The 26,121-nt window shown below is 47.4% G+C and overlaps 1 protein-coding gene across 7 annotated transcripts in view; it reads left to right on the top strand.

The window, feature by feature from the left end:
* The first annotated feature begins 6,487 nt into the window (after window positions 1–6,487).
* dok7b (docking protein 7b) overlaps window positions 6,488–26,121 on the top strand; it is a 29,116-nt gene continuing 9,482 nt past the window's right edge. For 2 of the 7 annotated variants that reach the window (XM_023829767.2, XM_023829762.2), the window contains exons 1-8: window positions 6,489–6,998; window positions 7,133–7,178; window positions 10,105–10,335; window positions 12,238–12,438; window positions 18,150–18,269; window positions 21,426–21,533; window positions 21,616–22,412; window positions 25,802–25,876. In XM_023829767.2, the coding sequence (XP_023685535.2) occupies window positions 6,945–6,998; window positions 7,133–7,178; window positions 10,105–10,335; window positions 12,238–12,438; window positions 18,150–18,269; window positions 21,426–21,533; window positions 21,616–22,412; window positions 25,802–25,876 (1,632 nt within the window). In that variant the 5' untranslated portion in view covers window positions 6,489–6,944. Of the gene's footprint in view, window positions 6,999–7,132; window positions 7,179–8,047; window positions 8,237–10,104; window positions 10,336–12,237; window positions 12,439–18,149; window positions 18,270–21,425; window positions 21,534–21,615; window positions 22,413–25,801; window positions 25,877–26,121 lie in introns of all 7 variants that reach the window. The other 5 variants (XM_023829768.2, XM_023829769.2, XM_023829763.2 and 2 more) reach the window with 5 other exon arrangements.

Raw genomic sequence — 26,121 nt, 5'->3', positions numbered from 1 at the left:
TGGGCTTAGGAGCCAGATGCTGTAAATCCCCGATAAGGTGTTATATAATCACTGGGTAAAAATGAGCAGTCTGCCGTCTAAACAGGTGTCCCTTAAAGACCGTGTGTTGTTATGAATTAAGGAGTGTGCAGATGGGAAATAGGTGTTTATTTAGGCTAAAATCCATCACACGCTTCATTTATGCACCGCAGGTTATTATCCGCGGAAGTTACTGCTCTGCCCTCCTACAGCAGGGCTGCATGGGCGCTAAATGACCAAAAATGACATTCACGGGATTTTCATTCTCACAGTTTACGTCAATAAAAAAACGTCTACGAATGTTTTTAAAAACGTGCGTTTTTATTAATTATTATTAAAAATCGTTTACTTTTAGCTCCATCGACATGGTATATTAGATCATTATATGTATATTCCGCTCTATAGCGTAATTGTTTTGTGATTATAACTGTATATTTAGCTCCATAGAGACATATTTTATTGATTATATCCGTTAATTCATAAGCAACTATATGACGGGCGGTGTGTTCAAATCCAGCTGTAAGCAGAGTGATTTCATTGTTAGGCCCTTCGACAGGCCCTTAACCTTAAATTTCTCCTGGGATGACCCTGTTTTCTTAGAAATGTATGTCGAATTGAATAAATCTGCAATAAATGGCAAAGTAAATATACGTTGTCAGCTTTTAGCTGCGTTTTTTTTAAGTAGTCATCATTTCCTTAAAATGAATGTTATATATTAAGAATGACTAAGTACACATAATGTGTGTGTGCATACATATATATATATATATATATATATACTTCATATTTTAATATAGGCCTATATTTATCAGTGCAGTCGACGAGTTTGGTTTACCCGGAGGTCACTAGTGAATAACAGGAATAGCATTACAGAAGGTACATTTGTGTGCGTTTGCCTGCGTTAATTGTGAATTTGGCGTCGCCTTAAAACATTTAGGTTTCAGTGCAAGTGACCGATGTTTATTAATCACGCTAATAGTGTATTGAGCTACTCACTGATAAATTGTAATGACAATACCGAGCACCTTGGGTTTGATGGGATTTGGTAAACAGCCAGAATTAACCACCAAATAATTCCTAGAGCATAACCTAGGCTATAGCCACTATGCAATTCGGCGAATGACTGGGCCTACAGACAGGCAATACACAGCGTTATTTATGGGAAATCTGAGACATCGAAACAAGCCAGTTAGAGCAAATTACTTTGATAAATGCCTGCCCGCATTGATGGTGAATTAGAAGTGTATTGGGGGTGTTAATTCAGGTTACGCCGACATCCCTATTGACAGCCATCCTTTGGGAAACGCACTTTCAACACACTTGCATTTGATACGGCCCCCAGCCGCCTTGCTTGTGTCCAGAAGATTTCTTGGTTTACGAGAACCGACCGAACCTAATCGCCGCCAGAGTCTCTTCTGAGATATTTTCTCAATGTTAAGACAACTAGAAGAATAGATATGGCTTTAAAAGCGCAACAATTATGCTGCAGAAACAAATGTACCCGAAGAATATATTGTATATATGTATATATATGTATTTTATGCCTAAGATTAAAAAAATCAGTAATTCCCGACAATTAAGCAGATGAATTATATATATTAATTGCATTCTTATTCTAATAAAGTTGCACAAATAAAGTGAACCAAGTTAAAGCAGTATTTTTCTGGTACAGGCTGGGAACCGTGTGTGCTGATTTTTAGTTCATTTGAGATTTATGTTACTTAATCTGGAATGAGCTGTTGATCCATGAAAAGAAAACTCGCTTTAACGATTAATGTAATGAATAAAGCGGCGTTAACTGTATAAATTATTAGTTGATGTCCTTCCCATAATGAAATAATTGAATGTTTCACAAATGATCGAATAATGGGAGCGTATCCCGTAAAGGGATGAAAATGGTGTAATGCATTCAATCAATACTTTAATCACGTCTGTTTATTTACGACCTCAGCCGGATTGGAAACTTACTGGGATTTACCTCTTCTCGCTCTACAGCGACACCAGCTGTCGACTACGATAAGACCGTCATACGCATCTCGGTGCCCAGCGTGAAGGGTCATTCTTCTGCTGTCTCTGGGTACATGTGGATATTGGCAGGTGTGGGAAAACCCTCCATGAAGAGCCAGTGACTGCATATTGTCAGAATACCTGGACCTGCAGGTGGATTTCGACCATACCAGAGCAACAGCTTTGCTGTAGCAATTAAGAGCTGAAGTAGAGTGCAAAATGAGCAGCCATGTAGCCGGTTGAGGACCACACATCCCTGCTGTGGCCGGAGATATATGATTTCTCAGTTATTTTTGAGGGAGTGAGGAAAGGTCATTTTTTCTTTGTGTTGTAAATGGGTTTTAAGAAATCAAGAGCTTGCTTTGCTCGAAGCTGCAGTCATTCTTGGGTAAAAAGGCACTTTTATTGCAGTGATATATTGGTGAAAAAAAACTACAGCAGCCTATATTTATATATATATTTATAGATATTTACATACTATCTTGTATCAAATAGTGGGGTAGATGTTTACCTGTTGGTAGCAATTGTCGGGAAATTGAATTGCAAATTAGCAAGCAAATCTTTGAAGCAGACTAAATAGGTTTATTTTGTTTAGACATTTGTTTTAATGAGATAAATAACCTGGCTGATGTTTGAGCCTCTGTATAAACGCATTAACTTGGAGAACCTGTATGAGGCCATTCTGAACCCTGATGTTCTCCGTCTGTGAGAGACTGGATTAATAAAATAAACGTGTGCTGTAACATTACGTGAGAGTACAGGCTTCTATGTTGTAAATCTGTATTCCATTACTGGTGGCTGATTGTATTGACTGCGGCTCATCAGTACCCATAAAACAGCCAGAAAAATATCCCATTGAGATTAACATACTCTGCAATGACAGGGCACTTATTGACGGAAAAGGATAATTAGACTTAGTAAGAGTCAGTCATATGGAAGACCGTGTCCACTTGGGTGTATCAGAGCAGTAGAAGCTAATAACTAATCCTGCCTGTAAAGATTTAATCAGCTATCGTCAACAAAATGCACCGTCTCTCTTCTCGGTGGGTTATGTGCAGACTGGGAGATATGCTTTTTCATGTGGTCACAAAGGATCTTTCTGTAATGAGCATCATTTATGAATGTACTCAGCAGTGCTCAGCCCCAGCAGGCTTTTAGGAAATGGCTTGATGCACATCTGTCTCCAGTCGGGAGTGTGCTGGAAGGGTCAGACCTGTCCATGGAGGTGGGCTGCTGATCCCCCAATTGGGCGTCATAAAACAGGAATGGGCGGGTAGAAATATTCTAGCTGGAATGCTGGGAATTTTTTTGTTCCATGTGCCGAGCAACTGAGGTAGCGGTGCTCATTTGGTGTGGTTAGACACCAGAGTTTAAAACAATGAAACCATCTGGACCAGCGGTGGCCAATCTTATCCGCAGAGGGCCGGTGTGTGTGCAGGTTTTTGGGATAACCTGTAGGTCAGCTGTTGAAACCCAGGTGCGAGGACTCTACAGCCAATCAGTCCTCTAATTAGTGATCTAATTAGGCAGTAGCAGCGAAAACCTGCATAAACAGCAGCCGTTTCTGGATAAGGTTACCCAGCCCTGATCTAGAACATCTATGCCCACATGTCCTATGTGAGGTCATAGAGGTCGCTGCCGTTGGTAAACGTTAAAAAAAAAAAAAAAACACAGACACACACACACACACTTACCATTCACACCTAAGGACAATTTAGCAGCAATTCATCTTAAATGTTTTTGGACCGGGGGGCGGATGTTGGAGAACCCAAAGAACCTGAGTAGACACTTGAACCCTGTTCCCCAGAGGTATCAGTGTTAGCCACTGTACCCCACCCCCCACATCAAAACTGTGTCTCTTGCATAATCCCGGAGACTTCTGCTGTGGGGAATGGTACGGTAGTTTTTAAAGGTCGTTATCCGGTCCTACACATTTGAGGACGAACTCCACACCGTCCAATCTGCTACCCCACGCTCATTAAAGTTGGTTCATAATCGACTGCTAAGATGTATGTGCTGCTGCTGTGGCTGCATGCCCAGAGATGAGGAGATCAGAGCCTTCCTGTGTCACCACTACAGAAGGACCAGCAGAGGCAGCAAAGCCCTGAGACGACTCCCCTACGTCAGAAAAACCACTGACGGGCACACTACATTACCTGGAGAATTAAGGCTTCTAGAAAGATCTGCACGGTTTAGCTTTCAATACCGTCCATATATAGACAGCGAAAATCAGTCCGTCTGCCCTGCATTTTATGTATATCCAACACTATTTGGAAATCTAATTTCTATTTTAATTATTTATTTTGGAATATATCACATTTCCTTGTAGACAAATATATAGTCATGTAAATTCTGCACACGATACATTGACAGATACTTTTTATAGCGTACAACAGGTGTGGGATCTTAACTGTCGATCTCAGAGCCAGAAGTGTGATTTCAGTAGGGCAGCCCTGATACGCCCTATTGTTTCACACAGCGGCACTAGACACCCTATGCGACGCGAAACCCCCCGGGCCTGAATAACGAGCGTTTTCACTGAGAAAAGAAAATAATTCACTGAGATTCACCCGCAAACATATGACGCCGGCCAGAAATTCAACATCATAAATTTTCAGCGCGTTATGGATATTGCCGGGAGTTAAATCGTTATTATTATTGATGGGGTCCCGCTTCCTTTCTCAGTAATTAAGATGCTGTAACACCGTAGAAAGCAGGGAATGTGGCTGCGGCGTCCTGCGTTTGCAGCGAGTTTTTAATAATAATCTTTGGCGCCTCATAGCCAAGCTGTCGATCCAGACACCGGTTATGCTCGCCGCTACGTTGACTTCCTTCGGTATTCTCGAGGGTCAAATTGCTCAATGAACTCGAGGTATTTACGGTGAAGTATACAACATATAGGCCAGGGTTATTCAACTCACGGTCCTCGAGGTCCGAGCACTGCTGGTTTTCCAGCCTTCCTTTACCTGTCAGTCAGGTGTGAAGCCTCTGACCAATCAGAATCAGTAATTATTAAACAACTACCTGGGGTAATTGAAAACACGGCCTGGATTTGGAATCGAGGTCCAGAGTTGAAGAACCCTGATATAGGCCAAAAAACTACACAAAGCTACTTTGTAGCTGTAATCCTGTGATCTGCATCGAATCATTCCGAATCATAATCAATAAAAATCCCAACCACGGTCCTTTTTTGAAACAAACCTAAACTGAATAATGTTTATTTTATTATTTGTTACAGCTGTACGCGGACCAACGTGTGTTTGCCATATTTTAATTGTGTTAATGCATTAGGTTGCACCTGTTGATTTTAGGCAATTTTTTCCAACCTATTAAATGAAGACAAAAATATGCATAATTCTTAAGCATAAACGGATTTATTTTTTAATGACAAGTCAGCAATACATTTAACAGTCGCATGTAGTAATTGTATGCTAATGGTGTTTGCAAATTTGCTTTTGACTCTGGATGCATGGAAACAGGGCTTGCAGGAGTGCGGGAGAGTCACTGCGAATGCGTGAGACTCGGCGGGTCTGGCTGTAATTATCGGGTCTGGACAAAACAGGCGACACGAGGAAGGGAGAAATAACGGGTATTTTATTGTTTGACTCCCTTTTCGAGGTTAGCGAGCCTGGGCAAGACAGGACACAAGAAACAAGAGAAGTTATTATGATGTAATGATGTGAGAATAATAATAGATGTCGGGAGGATGTAGGTACTAGGGGTGTGGGTAGGGCAGGAACACCCTCATCTCACACACATTATTAAAAATAAGAACGTTCATAGAAAGTTATAAACCTTAAAAATGCGTCTGCGTAAATTGGGCACTGAGCATGCGCAGAACACGCAGACGCAGAATAACTAGGCAGCAATATTCAGCGTGACACCCGCGTCGTAGGAGGACAGCGACAGTGACAATAACGTCTCAGTCGTATTCGGTTTAATGGCATTTATCCTGAGTTATGATTTTTAGATCTATATTGTATATGTTCCTCATATTGACCGGCTCTTTGCATGATCATTTTCCTGCCAGTCAGCCTTACCCCTATGACGGAGGGACACACACCATCACCCAGGTGTTTCCAGTACGTGAGGGGGAGGGGGGGCAATTACCTTTGAAGTGTGAAGGAACGTCCCTGCCACAAGCCTCCTCTGGTCCACGATGACCGCACACAACAAGCCAGCTGGTCAGTCAGATAAAACACTCTTCTGTTTGCTTCCCTTTCCAAGGTTTCGCCTACGCTACTGGGATCTGGATCTGATTTTCTCTGGCAGCTCCGTGCTGATAAATAATCCTAGCGCAGGCTCACATCGCGGGCCGACTCCCCTCGCATTTGTCCCTGACAGCTGTGCCCGGCTTCCCACATTAACTTAGCTCCCAGTCTCGCCTGAAATCCGAGTCGGACGTCCGAAAGTGCTCGCCGATTTATAAGGGGGGGGGGGGGATTACAAATATTGTCATGCTAGAAATGGAGCTTTCACTTAGCCAGTCACTCAGGCGAATTTTTTGTCTTTCTCGTATTTCAGAAAGTGTCTGCCCCGTCCAATATATCCATCCCAAATCTGTAGGACGTTAACCTTGCTTTCAAACCTGCAACAGAAGTTCATCTCCCCTAGAAATCAGACAAAGATTTTCACCTCTTGTAGAAGCGAGGTTATTATGCATGGCTATAATTAACCTGCGCATTCATTTAAAGCCGGGATCGTGCATCTGCGTTTATCTTGGTGCACTTTGGAAACATGCGTCCCCAAACAGACTGACAACTGAACAAACTCGGGGTGGGCCCTTCTAAGGCTGTCGGACGGGGGCCGTTTGTCTGCAGCAGCCAGGCTGGGAGCTAGTAAAGCTATTTTGAAAGTGACCCCCTCAGTAGGGAACGGGGCAGAGAGCAGAGAGCAGCTGTCCGGAATCATGACTGAAGATGACGGATACTGTTGTCGTGGAGGGACAAGCCAAGTACAGAGATGGAAAAAAGGTTGTTTAAATGCGTTAATTTCTGCTCTTTTGCACCTTGCAAGACTCTCATAGTTCGATTCTCGGTGCTGTCAGATGGTGTGAATGAGCAGTTGTAACTTTATTTTTTATTTTTGATATTTTTTTTCCTCGCAGTGGAAAAGTAGGTGGGTGGCTCTCCGGAAACCTTCTCCAGTAGCAGGTTGGTTGCTAATACTACTTTACAATATGTTTTGGTAAGATTACAAGAATAAAATAAACAATTTATTATTTGGATTGTTAAAGAAATAGATGTGAGCGTTAGTTTTTATGTCCGTCGTGCTGTTTTTAAGTGAAAGTACATAATTCGGATTGTTCGGCTTAGTTTCGGTATTGAAAAGCACAGGGACGGAGAAAAACAGCGAGAACTACAGTCTAAGTAATCGGATAGTATTATATTCGATTCATCTTGATATTTGGACATGCTGCGCTGGCGTGGTTTGAAAATAATTCCGATTTGGCACCGGGTGCCGGCCACAGTCTTAAATTTCATCTTGCTCATTCAGAATTTTACCCATGCAAAGGCGTGTGTTTTATATTTTAAAACGAACCGAATTCAGCTTAATATATCCGTAGTTTTATTATCAAACCGGGGCCGTAATAAAAGCAGACTCTCAAACAGCCTCGTTTGACTCCGTGCACATTAATTGCGGCCGGTTTTGTTTGATGCGTTTTTGAAGTTGTGATTTGTAGCTTGAAGGGGCAGTTTAAAGGTCTGCTCCCAGATCAGCGAGTCTTGGGGCAGAAATGAGCTTCGGTGGGATATCAGGGACGCCCAACCCGGCCCCTGTGGCCTTTAGACACACCTTCCCTGCGCCAGCGATCCGTAGGACATAACGGGTTTCATTAAAACCGGATTCAAGCGGCATAAAACACGCATCAGCCGCCCCGGGAAAACCATATATGCGCATCTGTCCTACTTTGGCTGCCTTTAGAAAATATGGGATCGGGGACCTTTCTGAGACATAATTGCATATAATGCTCCTGGAAGGTGTGTATATTGCGCGCTTTTGTCTTCTTTCTCCCTAAAAGCATAGGGGATGAGTGGGAGAGGGGCCTCGCTCTTTGAAGTGGGCTAAGCCGCAGGACAGGTCCCGCTTGAGGTTTTAATGAGGAGCTGCGCCCCCGGACCATTCCGTCCTTTTGAAGTAGCCGGATCCCCTCGATAACCCCGCTGTCTGGCTGGCCGCCGCCACAACTGACAAAGCGAGGCTGCGCACGGTTCGTCTGCGTGCCTTTGAACGCGCGTTAAGGTGCCCTGAGCATCTGGCGCACCTCAGAGCCGTCCTTCATAGGAGGCCTATCCTCCAAGCGCTCCTCTGGCTTATTCTGTGCATAAAGCAACATAATTAGTCACTAGGGTAACTAGTTGCTGGTTGCAATGTTTTGGCAGGTCTTGAGATCATACATCAAAAAATGAGGTCCAGTGGTTAGCACTGTTGGGACACTGGGATGCTGGTGCAGTGGTTAGCACTGTTGGGACACTGGGATGCTGGTGCAGTGGTTAGCACTGTTGGGACACTGGGATGTTGGTGCAGTGGTTAGCACTGTTGGGATGCTGGTGCAGTGGTTTGCACTGTTGGGACACTGGGATGCTGGTGCAGTGGTTAGCACTGTTGGGACACTGAGATGCTGGTGCATTGGTTAGCATTGTTGGGACACTGGCATGCTGGTGCAGTGGTTAGCACTGTTGGGACACTGGGATGCTGGTGCAGTGGTTAGCACTGTTGGGACACTGGGATGTTGGTGCAGTGGTTAGCACTGTTGGGACACTGGGATGCTGGTGCAGTGGTTAGCACTGTTGGGACACTGGGATGCTGGTGCAGTGGTTAGCACTGTTGGGACACTGGGATGCTGGTGCAGTGGTTAGCACTGTTGGGACACTGGGATGCTGGTGCAGTGGTTAGCACTGTTGGGACACTGGGATGCTGGTGCAGTGGTTAGCACTGTTGGGACACTGGGATGCTGGTGCAGTGGTTAGCACTGTTGGGACACTGGGATGCTGGTGCATTGGTTAGCACTTTTGGGATACTGGGATGCTGGTGCAGTGGTTAGCATTGTTGGGACACTGGGATGCTGGTGCAGTGGTTAGCACTGTTGGGACACTGGGATGTTGGTGCAGTGGTTAGCACTGTTGGGACACTGGGATGCTGGTGCAGTGGTTAGCACTGTTGGGGCACTGGGATGCTGGTGCAGTGGTTAGCACTGTTGGGGCACTGGGATGCTGGTGCAGTGGTTAGCACTGTTGCCTCCTGCTTCGGGGACTTCGGTTTGAGTCACTGCTATGGCTGTATGTGTGAAGGGCTTTGGGGTAAATGTAAGATGTCATGAACTTAAGATCTGTAACTTAATGTTTCCTGGTTAAATACTCTTGTAGAATATCCATCTTTAATGCTTGGTGAAACATATACACAAAAGTGTGACACTGATTTTATAGGATGTAAAATGAATGAAAAATGTATGTGGTAACATTTTACTTAAAGCAATCATCATAATGCACTATAGATACCTTATCGGGTATAATGCAATATAGATACCTAGATAATGCACTATAACGGTCATTATAAGAATTAATAAAGCATTACAGCATCTTCTATTGACAGTCTTAAGGCATTATAGCATTGATTATAATGCTTCATAAGCTTCAATGAAAGTCTCAACTGTAATGCGCCATAGATACCTTCATAATATATTATAATGGTCAGTGTAAGAATTAAGGATGCTTCGTACTGCATTATGAAAGTATCCATAGTGCATTATAGATGAGAGCTTCATAGAGCATTCATAATGCATAATAACTATGGCTGTTATTCCTTTTTATAAATATTTATAGACATGTTTATAGTACTTTATTAATGCATTATAATGCATTACAGAATGAAGGAATCTATATTGCATTATAGATGGAGTTTCACAGAACCTTCATAATGCATAATAAGCATGGCTATAATGTGTTATGAAGGTATCTATAGTGTATTATACACGACCGCTTTAAGTGTTACCATGTTTTTTTTCTAATTTTATTTTTAGTTTTCCAGAGCCGGCGTGATGGAAAGGCTGTAAGGGCTTTGATGTTTCTGATTCTCCAGACTGCCTGGTGCTGCTGGTGTACAAAGACTGGTCAGATAAAACCAAGGGTCACAGGGAGCGGAGCAGCGTGACGCTGGAGGACATCTGCGGCCTGGAGCCGGGGTCACCTTACGACGGCGTCAGCTACACGCTGGCCATCGTCACCCTCAGCCAGGCCGTCATGCTGGGCTTCGACAGCAAGGAGGCCCTGCTGGCCTGGGACACCCGCATCCGCTACAGCCTGGGGGAAGGTAACGCCGGAACGCGGGCCCCGACACCTCCCCCCCCGGGCTCAGAGTCTGTGCCTTCCAGCTGCTCCTGTTGTGTCCTCTTTGCGGGGGGTGAGGTGTTTATCCCGGCTTTGCTATGCGATACCGGCCGCATAGGGTAAAAATAAGCCCTGAAAATAATGCTGGCCCATTACGTTTCCCGGGGCGGTTGGGGGTGTATTTTTACTTATTTTTTTTTTTTTTACATCTACAATCCCCCAGCATGCCAAGAAGTGTATAAAATATTTGCAGTAGGGAGGGCAGATGGTGAAAAATATCGAAGGGTCGCGTGTCGCCCGCGGTTGGCACGGCCTCATGGATGTCGTTTTCCGCAAGTCACTTTTACCAACCCCCCCCGCCCTCCCCAGCACTGGGACCTGTAATGCGTGGCTCTGTCTGTACACCCCGTGCCGTACGTGTGTGCCTCTTCTCGGGTCTCGCTGCTGAATGCCTTGCGATAAGAATGATGTAATACACCCCCTTCCCACCAGGGGGCGGTGTTTCCGACTGTGAAGTTTATATTTTCTGCGGTTAGACTTCAGTAACAATCGTGAAACTGCTCACATTTGTGTCCGACAGCTTATTACGGAGAGTTGTCTTGTGGGGGCTAGGCCTGAGGGGGGGGGGGGCTTACCAGCGGCCCTGTGGATTGGGTGTCCAGACCGCGAGGGTCTCCGCCTACCTCTCAGTCCCTCTTATATCCTGTGTCTCCTGCCGGGAGCGGTGACGGCCCAAGCCCGGCAGACCGGGACGGGTTCTGATTGTCATTATTAGCGCCGACCGTCCGGCACGTCTCAGGTGTCTTCTGTGTGCCTGTTTGCGGCTGATGGATGAGGGTCGGCGTCTTTGGCGCGGAGGCCCCGACGGAGCTGCGGAATTTACACGGCTGCCCCTGCCACTGCCTGATTCCTTTTTCATTTTAAAAAGATAGTATCGAGCCAATATTTTTAGAGTAACTGGGGTGGTGGGGGCTCTGGAATTACTCATTTTAAATGACTAATGACTTTAAGTGACTCCGTTACACGCTGCACCTTTTAATCTCACCCGCGCGGCATTGATTTAGCCGCACGACGTGTATAGCTACCTATCTTTTTAGGTCCCTGGTGGTAACTGCGTCAGGTCCCGGTGGACCACTGATCCTATGGGAATATAAATATACAGAGGCGATTCCAAGGACCGTGGGGGCCTCGAATTACCCCTCCCCCAGCATGGTAACATTATCTCTATTTTACTGTGAAGTGTAAATTGATAATATAAAAAAGTGAAATTAATAAAGACAATTCCTTTATTTTCACAAACAGAATATGCAAATAAAGCAGATTTGTCGTTGCAATGCGCCATGTTTTCGGCCGCCCTCGGGGGCCCCCCAGTCCCAGCTCGGGGCCCCAGGCCATCGCCTGCCCTGCCTGTCCTGTCGCTGCACCTATGTAAATATATACTAGGTTGCTGCTGCGTGATTGGTAAGTTTTAACCGAGGTGACTTCCTGGCCATTTTTATAGCTTATTTTTCGAGGCTGACACTCAGAGGCGTGCCAGTTGCCTCTTGGGATGCGGACCAGTGGCATTTTGGCTGTAAATCCATTTAATCGGCCTGCCGCCGGAGGCTGTTGTCATACATGGCCGCACATGGCTTTGTTGTGGCCTCCTAGGCCGCCCCCGCCCCCCCCCCCCATTCTCAGCGGGACACTGGCAAGGCTGCTTTGCCTTTGTGGTGAAAATTTGAGGCAGGAACAGCAGCGATGAGACGTGCAGCCGGACAGGCCCCCCGGCCCCCCCAGCCTCTGTCCCCGGCGGCTGATGAGATCTTTATAAAGGCCTGCCTGCTCTTGCCCCCCGGGAACAGGCCGGACGGTCGACCCGCTCAGTCGCCTCTCTTGCTCCCAGTTCACAGGTTCGCCGTGGGCGTGCTGGCCGGTACCAGGCTGGAAAGCGGCCCCGCCACTCTGCACCTGTGTAACAACCTGCTGGTTCTGGCCCGGGACCTGCCCCCCGCCGTCGTCGGCCAGTGGAAGCTCTCGGACCTGCGGCGCTATGGTGCCGTGCCCAACGGCTTCGTCTTCGAGGGTGGCACGCGCTGCGGTTACTGTGAGTCACTGTTCGCCCCCCCCAACCCTAACCCTAAACCTAACCCCACACCCAATCTTCATTTGGGTGACTATTAACTTAAGCTCAGTTCTTGAGCTTTCAATAATACTTTCATGCTTATAAATTTTTATAATGTGTAATATCTTTTTAAGTAAGAGAACAAGTCTACTTTAAAAAATTGTCCCAGTTTACCGATATCCACCCTAATGATGTCACACCTGTTGGGCATTTTGATCTCTAGACTCTTAGTCCTGGGAGGCAAAGGGTCCTGTAGCGGGGGGGAGGAGGGCAGTTAGGATGATTCAAAGGGCCCCCAAGTGACAGGGGCCCTAAAAAAAATTGTAACATAATTGGATTGTTCTGGGTTGGGGGGGCCTAGTGTCATATGCTTCCATGGGGCCCAAAATCTCTATCTGTACCCCTGGTGGGAGATGTATTGAAATGGATCAAATCCCCTGCTGGTAATTAGCTGAATAACTAACGAACGAGAAGCTTAAATTGAGCAGTTGATGAATATAATATTTATATGAGTTCTGTCTGTAAGATCATCACAGGTATCTGGTGTTTTCGGCCATTCACTTGAAGCATGTGCCAAGATGCATTGTGGGTATTTTTTTTGTAAAGTGGTCTGCCAGCCCCCCACCTAAACCCCCTGGGTTTATACCATCTGAAGCTCTTTTGAGCATCGTGGCCAGTGCATGAGCTCCCAGAGAGTGCTTCTCAGGTAGAGTACTATTTACGTTGCTGTGACACCGGGGATGACGGAAATGCGGGATTAGGAACCAATGGGGCCTGTTCTCAGATATAAATATAACGATACGGCAGGGTTTAGAAAATGTTCTTAATGAGATTTAGTACGGTGATAACCATGAATACATACTGTGGGTGTTAAAAATTATTGCTGGTTTCAACTCACAGTTAGCTTAGTTTAAAAATTCGTCATTATCCTGGAGAAACATGCTGTGCTATATCGTTAATTAGCTATAATGCTAGTAGCAGAGGTTGAATGCTGCCTCCGCTGTGTGTATGCAGTTTGCACGTTCTCCTTGCGGCATGTGGCTTTTCCTCCAGAAGCTCCGGTTCCCGCCACGCTGTTTAAAGACGTACGATCAGGGTCCCCGGCCCCTCCGAGTCGGCCTTAGTGCGTGGCGGTCTGTGTCAGCCGTCTGCGAGCTGCTCAGTCTGTTCACTGGTCAAATCATACCAGGAGAGTGTGTTTCCTTGTAAGTTTGTCAGACATGATTCACCTCCTGGGGAAATTCCCAAAATGGCCACATTGCTAAAATGTATATTAGTCATTGTCCCAGACTGAACAGCATTGTGGGTAAATATTATGTATAGAAAGAACCAATAAGAAATACGATTATGTGCTAATAGTGTCTGTCTGAAATATAAAATTTACACATTCAGATGGTGTGATTATGAAGCCTATTGCTTATTAGTCACTAGTGTAAAGTGTTTAGTTCGGCGCCTTCTAATCGAGCTGTTTTATCGGCCAGTCAGCACCAGCCAACCTGCCTGACCTCATTCCCAAAAGTTTGACAGCTTGACTTGTTATTGGAGCCTGTAGTATTAAAATGAATCTATTTCCCCCCATGTTGTGACTATAAGAATAAAATCTGTGATTATTACCATCTCTCTAGTTGATGGTGTGCATCAGTTCTGGTTCCCACAGATTTCCAGAGCGAATTAAAGTCCCTCTCGTTGATGTAGGCATTTGAGTTTTTTGCTAAACAAAATACATCACTTTTCTGTTCAAAGTGCATCTGTAGCACTTTCTTTTTTAAATGCTTTCTGAATTTCCTAGGTATTTCCTTTTAAATATTAACGTTTTGGGCACAGGCCTGTACTCTGGGGTACTGTTGGTCTAGGCAGGCAGGCAGTTTTTCGAGGTGAATTCTCTCTTCTCTCGGTCTGAGAAATACTATGCAAAAACAGTTTTAATTAAGCAGATGCGCTGAGTTGTTTTCCGAATCTCAGAACTAATTAAACGTGAAACGCTTCAATTCCATAGCGAGACCCAATACTAAGAAATATCAGGAGATACAGTTACTGTAGATGTAGCTCCTTATTGCCAGACATGCTATCGTTAATTTATCGATATGGAAATGTGTCCTGGTGCTCAGATGCTGGGCTCATTCTCGGCAGTGTGAAACGAGGCCTCGGAAGTCGGTAATCGCTTTACGACTCGTGCTGGAGCCCTCGGCGTTTGGCTAAACGGTGATTGACAGGCCGGCGATCAGTGGATGGGCCCCACGTCTCATTGCTCCCAGTGCTAAGTTATGCTAATCGGCGCGCTATTCTGGAATCGTACCCCCCGAGAAACGTGTCCCATTTACGAGCCTGACGGGGTGCTCTGTCCCGTCGGCAGGCCGGGGGATGCACACGGCACGCGTGGTTCTGGTCTGGGCCCACGGGTTGGCTCACTATGACTATAACTTTTCGGTCTGTTTTCCGTACGTTTGGGCCGGAACGTTGCGAAACGTCTCACTTTTGATTGATGATGGTGGCCTTTCCCCACCGCCTGACTTACGTTTGTGTGTGTTTTTTTCCCCTTCACAATGATTGGCAGCCCAAATCCTCCCTGTCTTATTTTATCATGTAAAACGGAGCCAAATAATCTCCCCGTCTATCTTTAATGTAGCATGTGATTGCAGAGGAACATAGACCCTACAGAAATAACTTCCAGGCCACTGGGATTGCATTTCATAATTCAGGAATATACTCTACAAACATGCGAGGCGCATTCTCGCCGCGTGTGCTGAGAATAGCTGTTAGCCTCCCCTCTCCAAATATTTCGCAAAAGGTAGATATGCCATGCAGTGCAAACTGAAGGCCCCTTCGCCGTGAGCCAATGGTGGGCATGTTTTGGCTGCTTTTACCCTGCTTTTGGCCTATCAGGCTTCAGTGATTATTTTATAGCCCTTCTCTAATCCACTTACCAATTATTGTTAGCGTTGACGTGTGCATATAGCAAGGAGTGACGACGTTCAGGTTCAGGGTGGAAGGCGGATACCCAGCATGCCTCGGGGCCACCGTTAAAGGCTGTGGGTGGTCACAGGTGCCTGAAAGGCCAGGTTAGGGGTCTGTGACTGGGGTATGCGGTGTAAGAATAACACGGTGGCTTCCACGCCAATCCTGGGGGGACAGCAGGTGGCTGGCTGCTGGGGGGCGGCTCCAGCTCCTGGCTGACGCCTCTTTAAGTGAGGTGGCTCTTGGGGCGGTGGGGGGGGCGGTGGGAAGAAAGGTCCTCTGCTCCGTGGTTGTTCTGAAGGTCAGCCACCTCCACCCAGCCGTCACGACTGCTGCGACTATAACACATATAGTAGTGTGTGTGGGGGGGGGCTTAGTCACCCCTGCGTCCACCCGATCCCGGGTGGCTTCCAGAATTTCTCACACCCCCCCTGTGGATATGGGTCAGGAGGGGTGGCAGTGGTCTGCCTGGGTGGTCTTTTGGCAAGAAGCGGGGTGACGTTCTCTGAGAATGCATGGAAACTGCGGAATCCACATTACGGGCCGTCGCGGCCGAGTAACTCCCACAAAGACAGCTTTTTAATTGGGCCCGACGCTGTTATTAAACAAGTGTATTCACCTTATAACTCCATAGTCTGTTGACAGTAGCATTCGATATAGCAAAGCTGTTTGCCCCCTGGGTGGCAGGGCAGGATGGGGCTGCTGTCTGTCACTGCGGTCATGTGATCACACACACACCCCCCCCCCCACCGGTACTGAATGTCATATTTGGGCAGTAACCCGGACCAGAAGACTAGCTGTGCATGGAGCCTGTGCTTGGAATCTGATTCTGTGTGTGCTGAAATTACGGTCTTTTTCTTTGTAGGTTCTTTTTAGACTGTTGCTCTTTCTTTCTCTCTCTTTCTCTCTCTTTCTTTCTTTCCCCCACGTCTTCTCCCTTTGCAACTTCCAGGCTGTACATCAGAACAGGAGTTTCTAAGTAAGGCCCATTTCTTAGATGAGTTGTACCACTCGTGTGCCGCAGATGAAAGGTTCTTTGACAGTGTGACACAGTCACGATAGCGGTTACATGTACATGTGAACTCAAACACGCTAGGGCATGAGAGCTGGTTAACGTCAACCGTGGCACACGCAAACCTTCCTCGCCAAAACACAGGTTAATCCGATTAACGCTGAAAGCTGGCATCAATTAAGCAGTTATGTAACGGTCTGTTAGAGGTCAATAAGATCATTCCTCCTTGATCAGTGGTGCTTGTGTCCGTTTAAGTGCGTTTGACCTGGACTGAGTGGTTGGGGCGGATTGGGGGAGGAGGGGGGGCTTGGCCCTCACTGCGATTATGGCTGCATATCCAAGAAGCAATTGGATGGGGCAAATTCTACGGTCTCCATGGAGGGCAATAAAAACTTGAGAGTAATAAAAATATATGCTCTGCAAGGGTCATCCGTCCGTGAGGGTGGCTCGGGTCGCCGGGGGAGGACTTGTCCTTCTCTCTGGTTCCTGCTCGCCGCCATAATGCCGTATGATTCTTACCCCCCCCCGTGACAGTGTGAGAGGAGTGTTGGACTGCTGTCGGCGCGATCGGACCGCGGCCGCCTGGCATGACAGCCCCGCTGGGTCGCATCCAAGGGTGGGCAGCAGGCGGACCCCGTTCTGATAGCTCTGCCACACGCCTTCAGTCGGCCAAATATGCTGCCAGTGCTTCTCAACTGTCGTATTTTTTTTTATTATACCGTGATAAATTATGTCCTGGCATCCTGTGATGGGAGCTAATGATTAGCGTGACTTTGCTATATTTATATATAACTGACCCATACAATGTGGTTTTCTTTCTGATCACCACGTGGGGCTGTGATTTAGCTGTAGAATAGTCTTAATGTAACACTCCTGTACACTCCCCCCCCCCCCCCCCCCAGTACCTTTTGATTGGATGGCTGTGTCAGCTCACCTGCGTCCACACATACACATATGTGGCCAGTGTGTGATGATGAGAGGCTGAATTAAGCTTCAGTGAGAATTGCTGTTGCTGCTTCATGGCTGTGGGGTTGCTGGTTAAAGTCTGGGTCCAGCTGTGTGTGTGTGTGTGTGTGTGGTCCAGGTATACCTTACCTTGTGGGGACCATATGGGAAAACTCCCGTGACTGCAATGAAAAAACTAAATATGCAAAAGCTCTTGTATTTGGTTTGGTTACTTATGGTTAAGGTTAGGGCTGAGTAGGGGTTAAGGTTGTCATAGTTAGCGTTAGCATTCTTTCCCATAGAAATGAATGGAGAGTCCCCACAAAGATATAATTACTAACGTGTGTGTGTATGTGTGTGTGTGAGAGAGAGACATTATCATTCTCCTTTCTTTTCCTTGACTTTAAGGTCCCCTCTTTTGTGACAATGCCGGGTGACTGTAGTGACTCTGCCCTGCGACGGACCGCTGCCCTGTCCTGTCCTGTGGGACTGTCATGTGTCGTCACTCCCCAGCTGTTACCTTGGGCCCCCCATCCTGCTCAGTTTTTCATATCCAAGGGCCCCTGTCAAGTGCCGGGGCCCCTGAGTCGTGCCCCTACTTACTCATCGATGTCACCGATCCACAATCTGGCCCCGAGACTGTCGAAAATGCTCAGCCACCGAAAGTCATGGGAGTCCCTTTGGGAAGTGACCCCCCCCCCCCCGAATGGCAGCCCTAGGGACACAGTGCTGGATCTGCGGCGTCATTGACACTCTCTCCCTCCCCCCTCTCCTCCCACAGGGGCTGGCGTCTTCTTCCTGTCCTGCCTGGAGGGCGAGCAGATCAGCTTTCTGTTCGACTGCATCGTCCGGGGCGTCTCGCCGACCCGCGGCCCGTTTGGGCTCAGGCCAGTCCTGCCAGGTTAATATCACAAGCACCGAGTGCTGGCCCAAAACCACACCCTGTCTGGCGCCCCACCCTCCTGCGTTCGGGTTACAGATCCAAGGCCTCGGGATGGGGGGGGGGGGGTAGCTGAGCTCCTCCTGGAATGGCATTTGGGGGCCTTTTCCACATCCCGTCCCATTCAACCCACAGAACCCACAGGGACGCCGGTGTCCTGCACCTCCTGCCCTGCAGAGGGCGCTGCTGAGTGACCTGTGAGCTCAGTATCGCCTGCGAAGCACTTATACCAAGTTGACCTGGCAGTGACCCCACCCAGTGCCGGGTCCACAAAAAAATCTGAAATCTATCAGGAGGCATGATCCATGGTTCAGTCCTGGACCGATGTACCTTCCCCTGAGGGGCCACGTTATTATTTCCGGGCTGTTTTGCACCCTTGGCCCCTCCTGTAGAGCTGGGTCTGTCCCCACCACCCGCCGTTTTTTCCCCTTTAGTGTTGCTTTCCGTGGGTTAAAGTGAGGCTGGCCTGCCTCAGCTCCTTCGGCGCTCGGGTAAAGAGATACACGGGCTTCCTGATTCGCCGAGGCCGTCGCGCTTGCCCAGGGCAGACCCCAGACAAAACATCACAGTGGAAACGCAGCTGCCTGCTAACAGGGCTCTCGTACGTGGTGCCGCACTCCACAATGCGGGTCTTTCTTGTTCCCGTCGGTGTTCTCGGTCTGGGCCTCACACCAATGGGTGGATCACTAAATCCCCGCATCTCTGGCTTGGCATCTCTCAGGGGACAGGGGGGGCCAGTGAGTGTGCAGGGAGGGGGTTTATCTCGAATTGCCCCCTTGCGCAGTTCGTCGCCGTTTAATTGGCTTTTCCAGGAAGTGGGTCACACGGTGAGATTATGGTTCTGGGGAAAGTGGATCCATTCAGGAATGCTGTGGGGAGCGCCCCCCTGCGACCTTGAAGTGTCCTGCCCGGGCAAATGCCGCAGTGCATCATGGGTAACCCCTGAAAACATGAACGGGAAATATGTATTGGGTATTCTTGCGACTAAAAATTATAGTGGAGTTATCTAATGCAACAGCGAAGCTGAAGAGAATAATTTGATTTAAATAATTTGGTTAACATCTGCTGACGGTGTGATAGCTATTATGTATTTATAGTGGGTTTAATGATTTAGATTTGCCTAGATAGTCAACTAGACTAATTTTGTGTAGCCCAACATCGAGAGTTGGGCCTTTTTGTAATGCATATAAGTTATAAACCCCTATTAAAACCCTACTACTCCTACCACCCTTCTAAAACTGAGACATTCATTGCAGTAAAGGTGCTAAAATTAGCATCAGGGTTTGATACCTCAAGTGACACCGGTGATCCGAGCGATGGACGTGCGGGTATGACAGGCACCCCCTGCCAGATCATGTGTCGGATTGACCGTTTATTTTTTTTTCCGTTATTTTGTTTTGCGCTAAAAAATAAAAAAGCCCGGCACTTAAGCCAATGGTGCCGGTGTCGGAATGTGAAACCAGAACCTGGAAGCTATAAATTCAAGGGGGGGGCCGCAAACCCAGTGCCGAGAATGACACGTTGCTAATTTAGCCGGCGGGATATTGATACGGCACGGTACTTTCGGAGAGGCTCTGCCAGACGGGCGCTTGTTGTTAATATATCTTTTTATCGGTTGCTACAGAGTCTTTGGTTTTACATAAATTTTGGGAAAAATACATTCTGCCGTTTTCGAAGAGGGTCCCTGTTGTTAGACTCCACGACTTTCAGACATCTTCCTTGGCTGTTAGGTTCTTAGCTTCATTGGTCCAGTATGGCTTCTGACAAGTGCTTATAACTCATTAGATTAGTAGCTAATTTTTTTTTAAAAAGTGTCGCAATTTTAAATTTAATGAATATTGCACTTTTCCTAAAATATTTAATGTCGTTACAATTGCGGTGAAGCCTCTGAACGAGATTTAAGGATGTCGAACCGTCAATCATTGTCACGGTTGCAGACACGTGCAGCATGACAGGGATCGTTGTTAATAGCTAGTCCTTGAATTTTCTTTCCTTCCGATCACAGAGGAATTTTGGCTGCAGCACTCCATCTGGTGTGAGCGTTTCCATCCCCTCTAATCTTCCCCGAAGCTGGAAAGGTTTCCTAATGATGAATAAGGGGACTGAGTGGGTCTGTCACCACCTACTCGCGGGATTCGTCCCGGCTTAGATCAGGGACTATTATTAAACCGCCTCGCGGGGTAAAGAGGAGAAATGGCTGGGAGGAGCGTCGGACCACAAGTCGCGGTGGGTGACGCCACCCATCAAACGCCGACAATTGCTGTTGGAATGCGTGACCTCACCATGGCATCCCAACACCCCCCCTCATCCTGATGACTCGCACGTCTTTATTCAGGCTGGATGTACCACTCGCAAAAAATGGGAGCTGGTATCCCGTCATTAGCAACTGCTGGTCCACAGCCATCTCTGGAACACGGAGAATCCCGCTCATGTTTAGCTGTAGCCTCTGACGGGCAAGTAGCGTCTCCTTTGACATTGGGCTTGGGCCCCTTGGTCTATCTCTACTTAGCTGCACCCAGAAGATGTTTTTGGTCTGATGATGCATTTGAAGAGGCATCCAACAACAGCTAAACAATCAAGGACATCTCCACACTAGGGTTAGCCAGGCTGTACTGCATCTCCATGCATTCTGGATGCACTTTGGCAGTCCGTGGGATCTGTGCTGCTTTTCCGATGGGGATCGTACACTTCCTCTGTCCATCTTCGTTGTCTGTCTTGCATACTCCCATCCTTTGTCCCAAGGATGTTGATGGGTCACTATGTCACTTCCGATTCTGGTTGTGTAATAACACCTACTGCTCCAAAATGGAGTCTTAGGGTGTTGATACACGGGGAACTTTTTGAGTAATGCTGCCAGGCAGTGTTGCTGATTAATGGCGCTCGGGCACTTATCGGGCAATAAATCTCACTGGGCAACTTTTCGTGATCATCCTGATCCGGATGAGTTGCCCCTTGTCTCACCTGGTTGGCAGCTGCACCGGCAACATCGCTCAAAAAGTTGCCCTGTGTATCATCACCTTTATTGTTTGGTTTTCCACTGGACTCGGGTCTAAGTGATGATTACTCAACTGCACTGATGTCACTTCCTGTGGACACTGGCTAAACGTTGTGTTTCAGACCCCAACGCAAGTCCAGCTTCCATGGAGGAGCGTGTGAGGCAGGAGGCGCAGGAGCTGGAGAAGCGACTGAGCCTCCTCTCCCACTGCAGTCGCCAGAGCAGCGCAGGTACCGCCCCCCGTCCTTGCGCGGGTCGTGTAGCCGCTCCTCTGCGTCCAGTTGGCTAAAACCAGTGTCGTGTCCTCGGCAGTGTCCACCTGCAGCTACGGCGTGTCTGTGGCGAGTGATGAGCGCAGCATATCCAGCTCCTCCTCAGAGACCAGCCACTCTGACACCAGCCTGGGAAGCCGCCTGACCCTGTGGGCGGAGCCGGGGCCCAGGGCATCCGGTGCCGTGGAGCCCCTGGTCCAGGCCCAAGGCAGGGGCCCCCTGCATACCGAAGAGGGCCTGGGTGCCGCCATCACCACGGCAACACGAGTCCTGTCCAAGCCTACCCGCAGCCGGGGGCTGCAGGAAATTGGCCGCCAGAGCTCGTCGGATAGCGGCATTGCCACCGGGAGCCACTCGTCGTATTCCGGAAGCTTCTCGTCCTACACTGGAAGTCTGGACATCGGCCAGGGAGATGAGTTCGGCTCTCTGCTCAGCCTGCCTGAGCGGAATGTCTGCACGTGCCCAGCCGCTGAATACCAGGTCCCCAGTTCTCTCCGGCCTCTCTACGACACACCAAGGAACCTGCGCCAGTGTGCACCACCCAGGGACCAGCTGGCCCCCCTGGCCCCGGATGCTGGGGGGGGGGGGGCAGATCCGAGCGCGAGCAGACGACCGGCCGTACAGTCCGGCCCAGAGCTGGGAGAGCTGGCTCAGGTTTCCATGGACTCGGCGTTGAAGTTGCCGGCGCCACAGAAACATGGACCGACTTTGGACTTGCGGGCCGGCGAGGTGGCGCCCCCTGCTGCCAGCCTCTTGGAATCGCACGAGACATTCAGCCTCCAGTCTGGGATGGCAAGACCGCTCTTCGCTGCCTGTCCTGTCTGCGGCAAAACGAAGGTACGGCATCTTTTATGCAAATCATTTTAAACTGATTGATGGTCCAGTATGCAAATTCTGTCTAACTCCAATTAAGCAAATGTTTTGCTCCAGTATATTAATTCTGATGTATCTTTAATTATGAACAGCTTTGTGTAATATTTCCTGAAACGTTGCATTGTGACATACTGTTCTTATTCTTGAATTAGCTACTCGACTGACAAATGTGTCAAATTTAATTCATGGTTTTATGGTCACTTCCAGTATAGCAGACTTATCTTGTTTGGACATAGTGGTGTAGGTTTTAAACTTAGCTTTTAATCTGTGTTCCATCTTCGCAGAGCCTCTTAATAATTAACCCCGTAGCTTAGCCAGAAAGACCTGACAGCACCGGGAACTAAAGCCTTTAAACTTTTGCTTGTTCTTGGTAACATGAACATTTTCTGCTTCCGAGCCAATTAAAAGCCCAGCGCTGACATTAAGTCCTGGGTTGCCATGGAAACGCATCACGAAGCGCCGCGTGTCTCATCTGCCTTCGGTCACCACCACGCGCCTTCATTAATCTTCCGCCGCGCTAATGTCACTCTCCGGCGTGTAATTGGACCTTCGGTCCTAAATCGCGCTTTTCTTTCTGCTGCCGACGGCGTTGGCTTATTTCCGGCCGTTCTGGGACACGGCCGAGACTCTGCATTTTAGAAACTGCCGTTTAGCTTTCGGTTAAACTGCTCCTCCAGACTCTGTGTGCGGTGACTAACTTCCCGCTTGCGTTGGCTGGTTATGCGCAGGTCTAGGCTGAATTCAGGCACATTACTGTGGCCGTCGATTTAAAAATGCGACTTAGTTTTGAACTGCAGTTCACATCGCCGAATTGTACATGGCGTGTATGTTGTCTGAAATGGTTGTTCTGCCTCACTGATTAGTTCCTGTTAACAATTGTGAAACCGATTTTAATACTACAAAACCTGTTTTTCAAAACTAATTACAGAACTTGTCTCAGAACAGGATAAAGCAAATTATCTCAGACAGAGAGCATGCATATTTTAAAATTATCTATGGAACATGCTCATAATTTTGTTTAAACTCTATATTGGGATATATTCTATGACTGCCTTAAAAGTCCATCTTATAACATACCAAGTTGTCATAAACAGGTAGCAAAGATGTTTCCTCGACCCAAAAGAACTAGTATTAGAGCTGCTTGAAATCAAATGTCTGCATGGAAATAGTACACTGAGAGTAACAATACAGTTTGTTTTCTGAGCTCTAAATGGCCGCTGTATTTTTTTTGCCTTAGTCGGCTCAGTGACGGTTCCGTTATACCCAGGAGAGTGGTGTTTACAGGGGGCGGGGTTATTGGTTGAAAGCTGATTGGCCTGTGGAGTGCCCCTCCCACTCACTGATACAAAACACATCATTGGCTAATGATAGGATTGACCCCTTTTCCCCTCTTGTCCCTCCACACCAAATGCCACTGCACTACACGTTCAGTGTGATGCCACTGCACATCTAAGGATACATTTCTCCAGGCAAATGATTCAGCAAAGAATACTGCTGGAATATCGTGTGTTTCAGTGAACATGCATTTACTAGTATCTGCCAGTGTTTTCCACTTGTTTAAAAGACAGGTTTTTGTGCAGTGATTTTTGTCATTGATGTACAGTAATACCCTCAACCTAGCAAAACTGAATAAGTACCTTGTCATACAAGCTCAGAATGTGCAGTGAATATTTAAGGCAGCAGGATTGCTGTACAGGGACACAAAAACTTTTGGCAGTGAAAAAATTAGTACATGTAGGAATCCAGTTGTTGGCCCTCTGGGGGGGGGGAAATGGAAGGTGTTTGATTGTTTATCAGACAAAAAAGTCATTTGAACGGTTGGCCACCTTCCCTCGTATAATTGAAAACGAGGTTGTTGTTCTGGTGGCTGCCTGGTCCACATAGTTTTCAGCAGCAAATTTCTTACAGGAAGCCGCGTTTAATGTGAAATGGGCTTTGAGGTGCTCCACAGCTGATCCCGGATCAGTGATTTTTCCTGGTTTCTTCTTTTCATTCTCTTTTCTGTTACACACTGGTGAGGCCCTGTAGAAGTGAATCATTTTCACGCCCCCAACCCCCCCCCCCGTGACACACCACAGAGGAACGCAGAGCGAGGTCATTGTGAATCATCCTGTTGCTTGGGGTGGGGGTGGGGGGGCGCGGGGCGTTGGTCCGAGGTGGATGGAGGAATCGAAAGCGATCTCTTGTGACAGAAGGGGCACAGCTCATTTTCTCTGTGTGATGGGTAGTGGGGGGGGGGGGGGGGGGGGGCGGCGGGGGGGGAGGTTATTGGTCAGAGGATGTCCTGCTAAGCAGATTTGTGCTGGAAATGCTGGTGGAGGTTCTGGATGGATTTCATTTCATTGGGAGTCGGAGGCTACTCCCCCCCCCACCCCCGCTTGCTGCCCTTGTACTAGGATACCCCTTATTTTCTATATGTTTACAGTCATTTCTTTCTTTAGTGTTAACTATTAACTATTGGACATAAGTCCAGTCAAAAGTCTGGATTTGCCAATCCGCTTACAAAGGAGAGTGATAGTGTCACATGACCTGGTCACCTGACCTAAACACAGTAGTGATGGTTTTAGAGGAGTTTGATCAGAGAGTGAAGGAAAAGTGGCCAATGAGGGCTCAGCATATGTGGGACCTCCTTCAGGACAGCTGGAAAAGCATCCCAGGAGGCCACCTCATGGAACTGGTGTAGAGGGGACAGTAGGGGCAGCCAGTCCCTGGGGCAACTGGGGTTAAGGGCCTCGTTCAAGGGCCCAATGGTGGGATCACTCTGCCAAACTAGGGATTTGAACTGGCTTTTGACTGGTACCGTATATTATGGATAGCTTGCGGAGTTATGTGAGGGACATTCGGACAGCCATGAATGTGTCACCTTGCTGTAGATGTGAAAATATACGTCAGCAAAGACTTGTATTTCACCCTTGTGCATGTTACTTGCACGTGTTTCTGAGGTCATGATTATGAAACTGCGTGCAGTCGACTTGGACTGTGTCAAGCTTTTCATAGCATCATACTGTCCAGACCTTATGCTGTGGTATATGGGATTTTGACCGTATTCTGGCAGTATTTTCAAAAGCAGCATTATTCCGGTATTTGAAATCCGATGATACTCGCCGAGCGGTAATCCTGATTTTATTGTTTGCTCCTCTGTAATCTTGTCGCAGAAATACTGTGTTATTCCATATTACTGTAGTACATCCAAAGCCTGAAGTATAGATCTGTTTAATTTCTTTTTAATGCGAGGTGGTAGATGGTTTTTGTGATTCCCTGCTATACCATATTAACTGCAGGCCATCAGTATAAAACGTGCCGTTTGAAATTCCTGTGTCTTAAAACCCCAAAACCTTTTTTTTTCCATCCAGTGCAATCATTCATTTAATCTAAACTACATTACCCATGAGCAGTGCTACTCAGCAATGAAAAAATGTGGTAAGCAGGTAAGAACTGTGCGTTTATCGTGGTCTTGTTTGGAAAAGGTTTCTGCATATTGCTTAACAAGAAATGACACATAAGCACATGTGTCAGATACAGAGTTTTTATTGTATTGATGTTCTCATCTACTCTTGTTTACCTTTCACATTGATTAATGCAATTTAAAGGTCCCCGCATGATTAATGAAATTGACAGCTGGCTTCCTATTGGTGGACTAATGTTTAGGTTTGTTTGGATTGGCTCAGGGGTT

This window comes from Paramormyrops kingsleyae, chromosome 25 (assembly GCF_048594095.1).
Source record: "Paramormyrops kingsleyae isolate MSU_618 chromosome 25, PKINGS_0.4, whole genome shotgun sequence".
Classification (NCBI taxonomy): Eukaryota; Metazoa; Chordata; class Actinopteri; order Osteoglossiformes; family Mormyridae; genus Paramormyrops; species Paramormyrops kingsleyae.
This window is presented reverse-complemented; position numbering and strand designations above follow the sequence as displayed.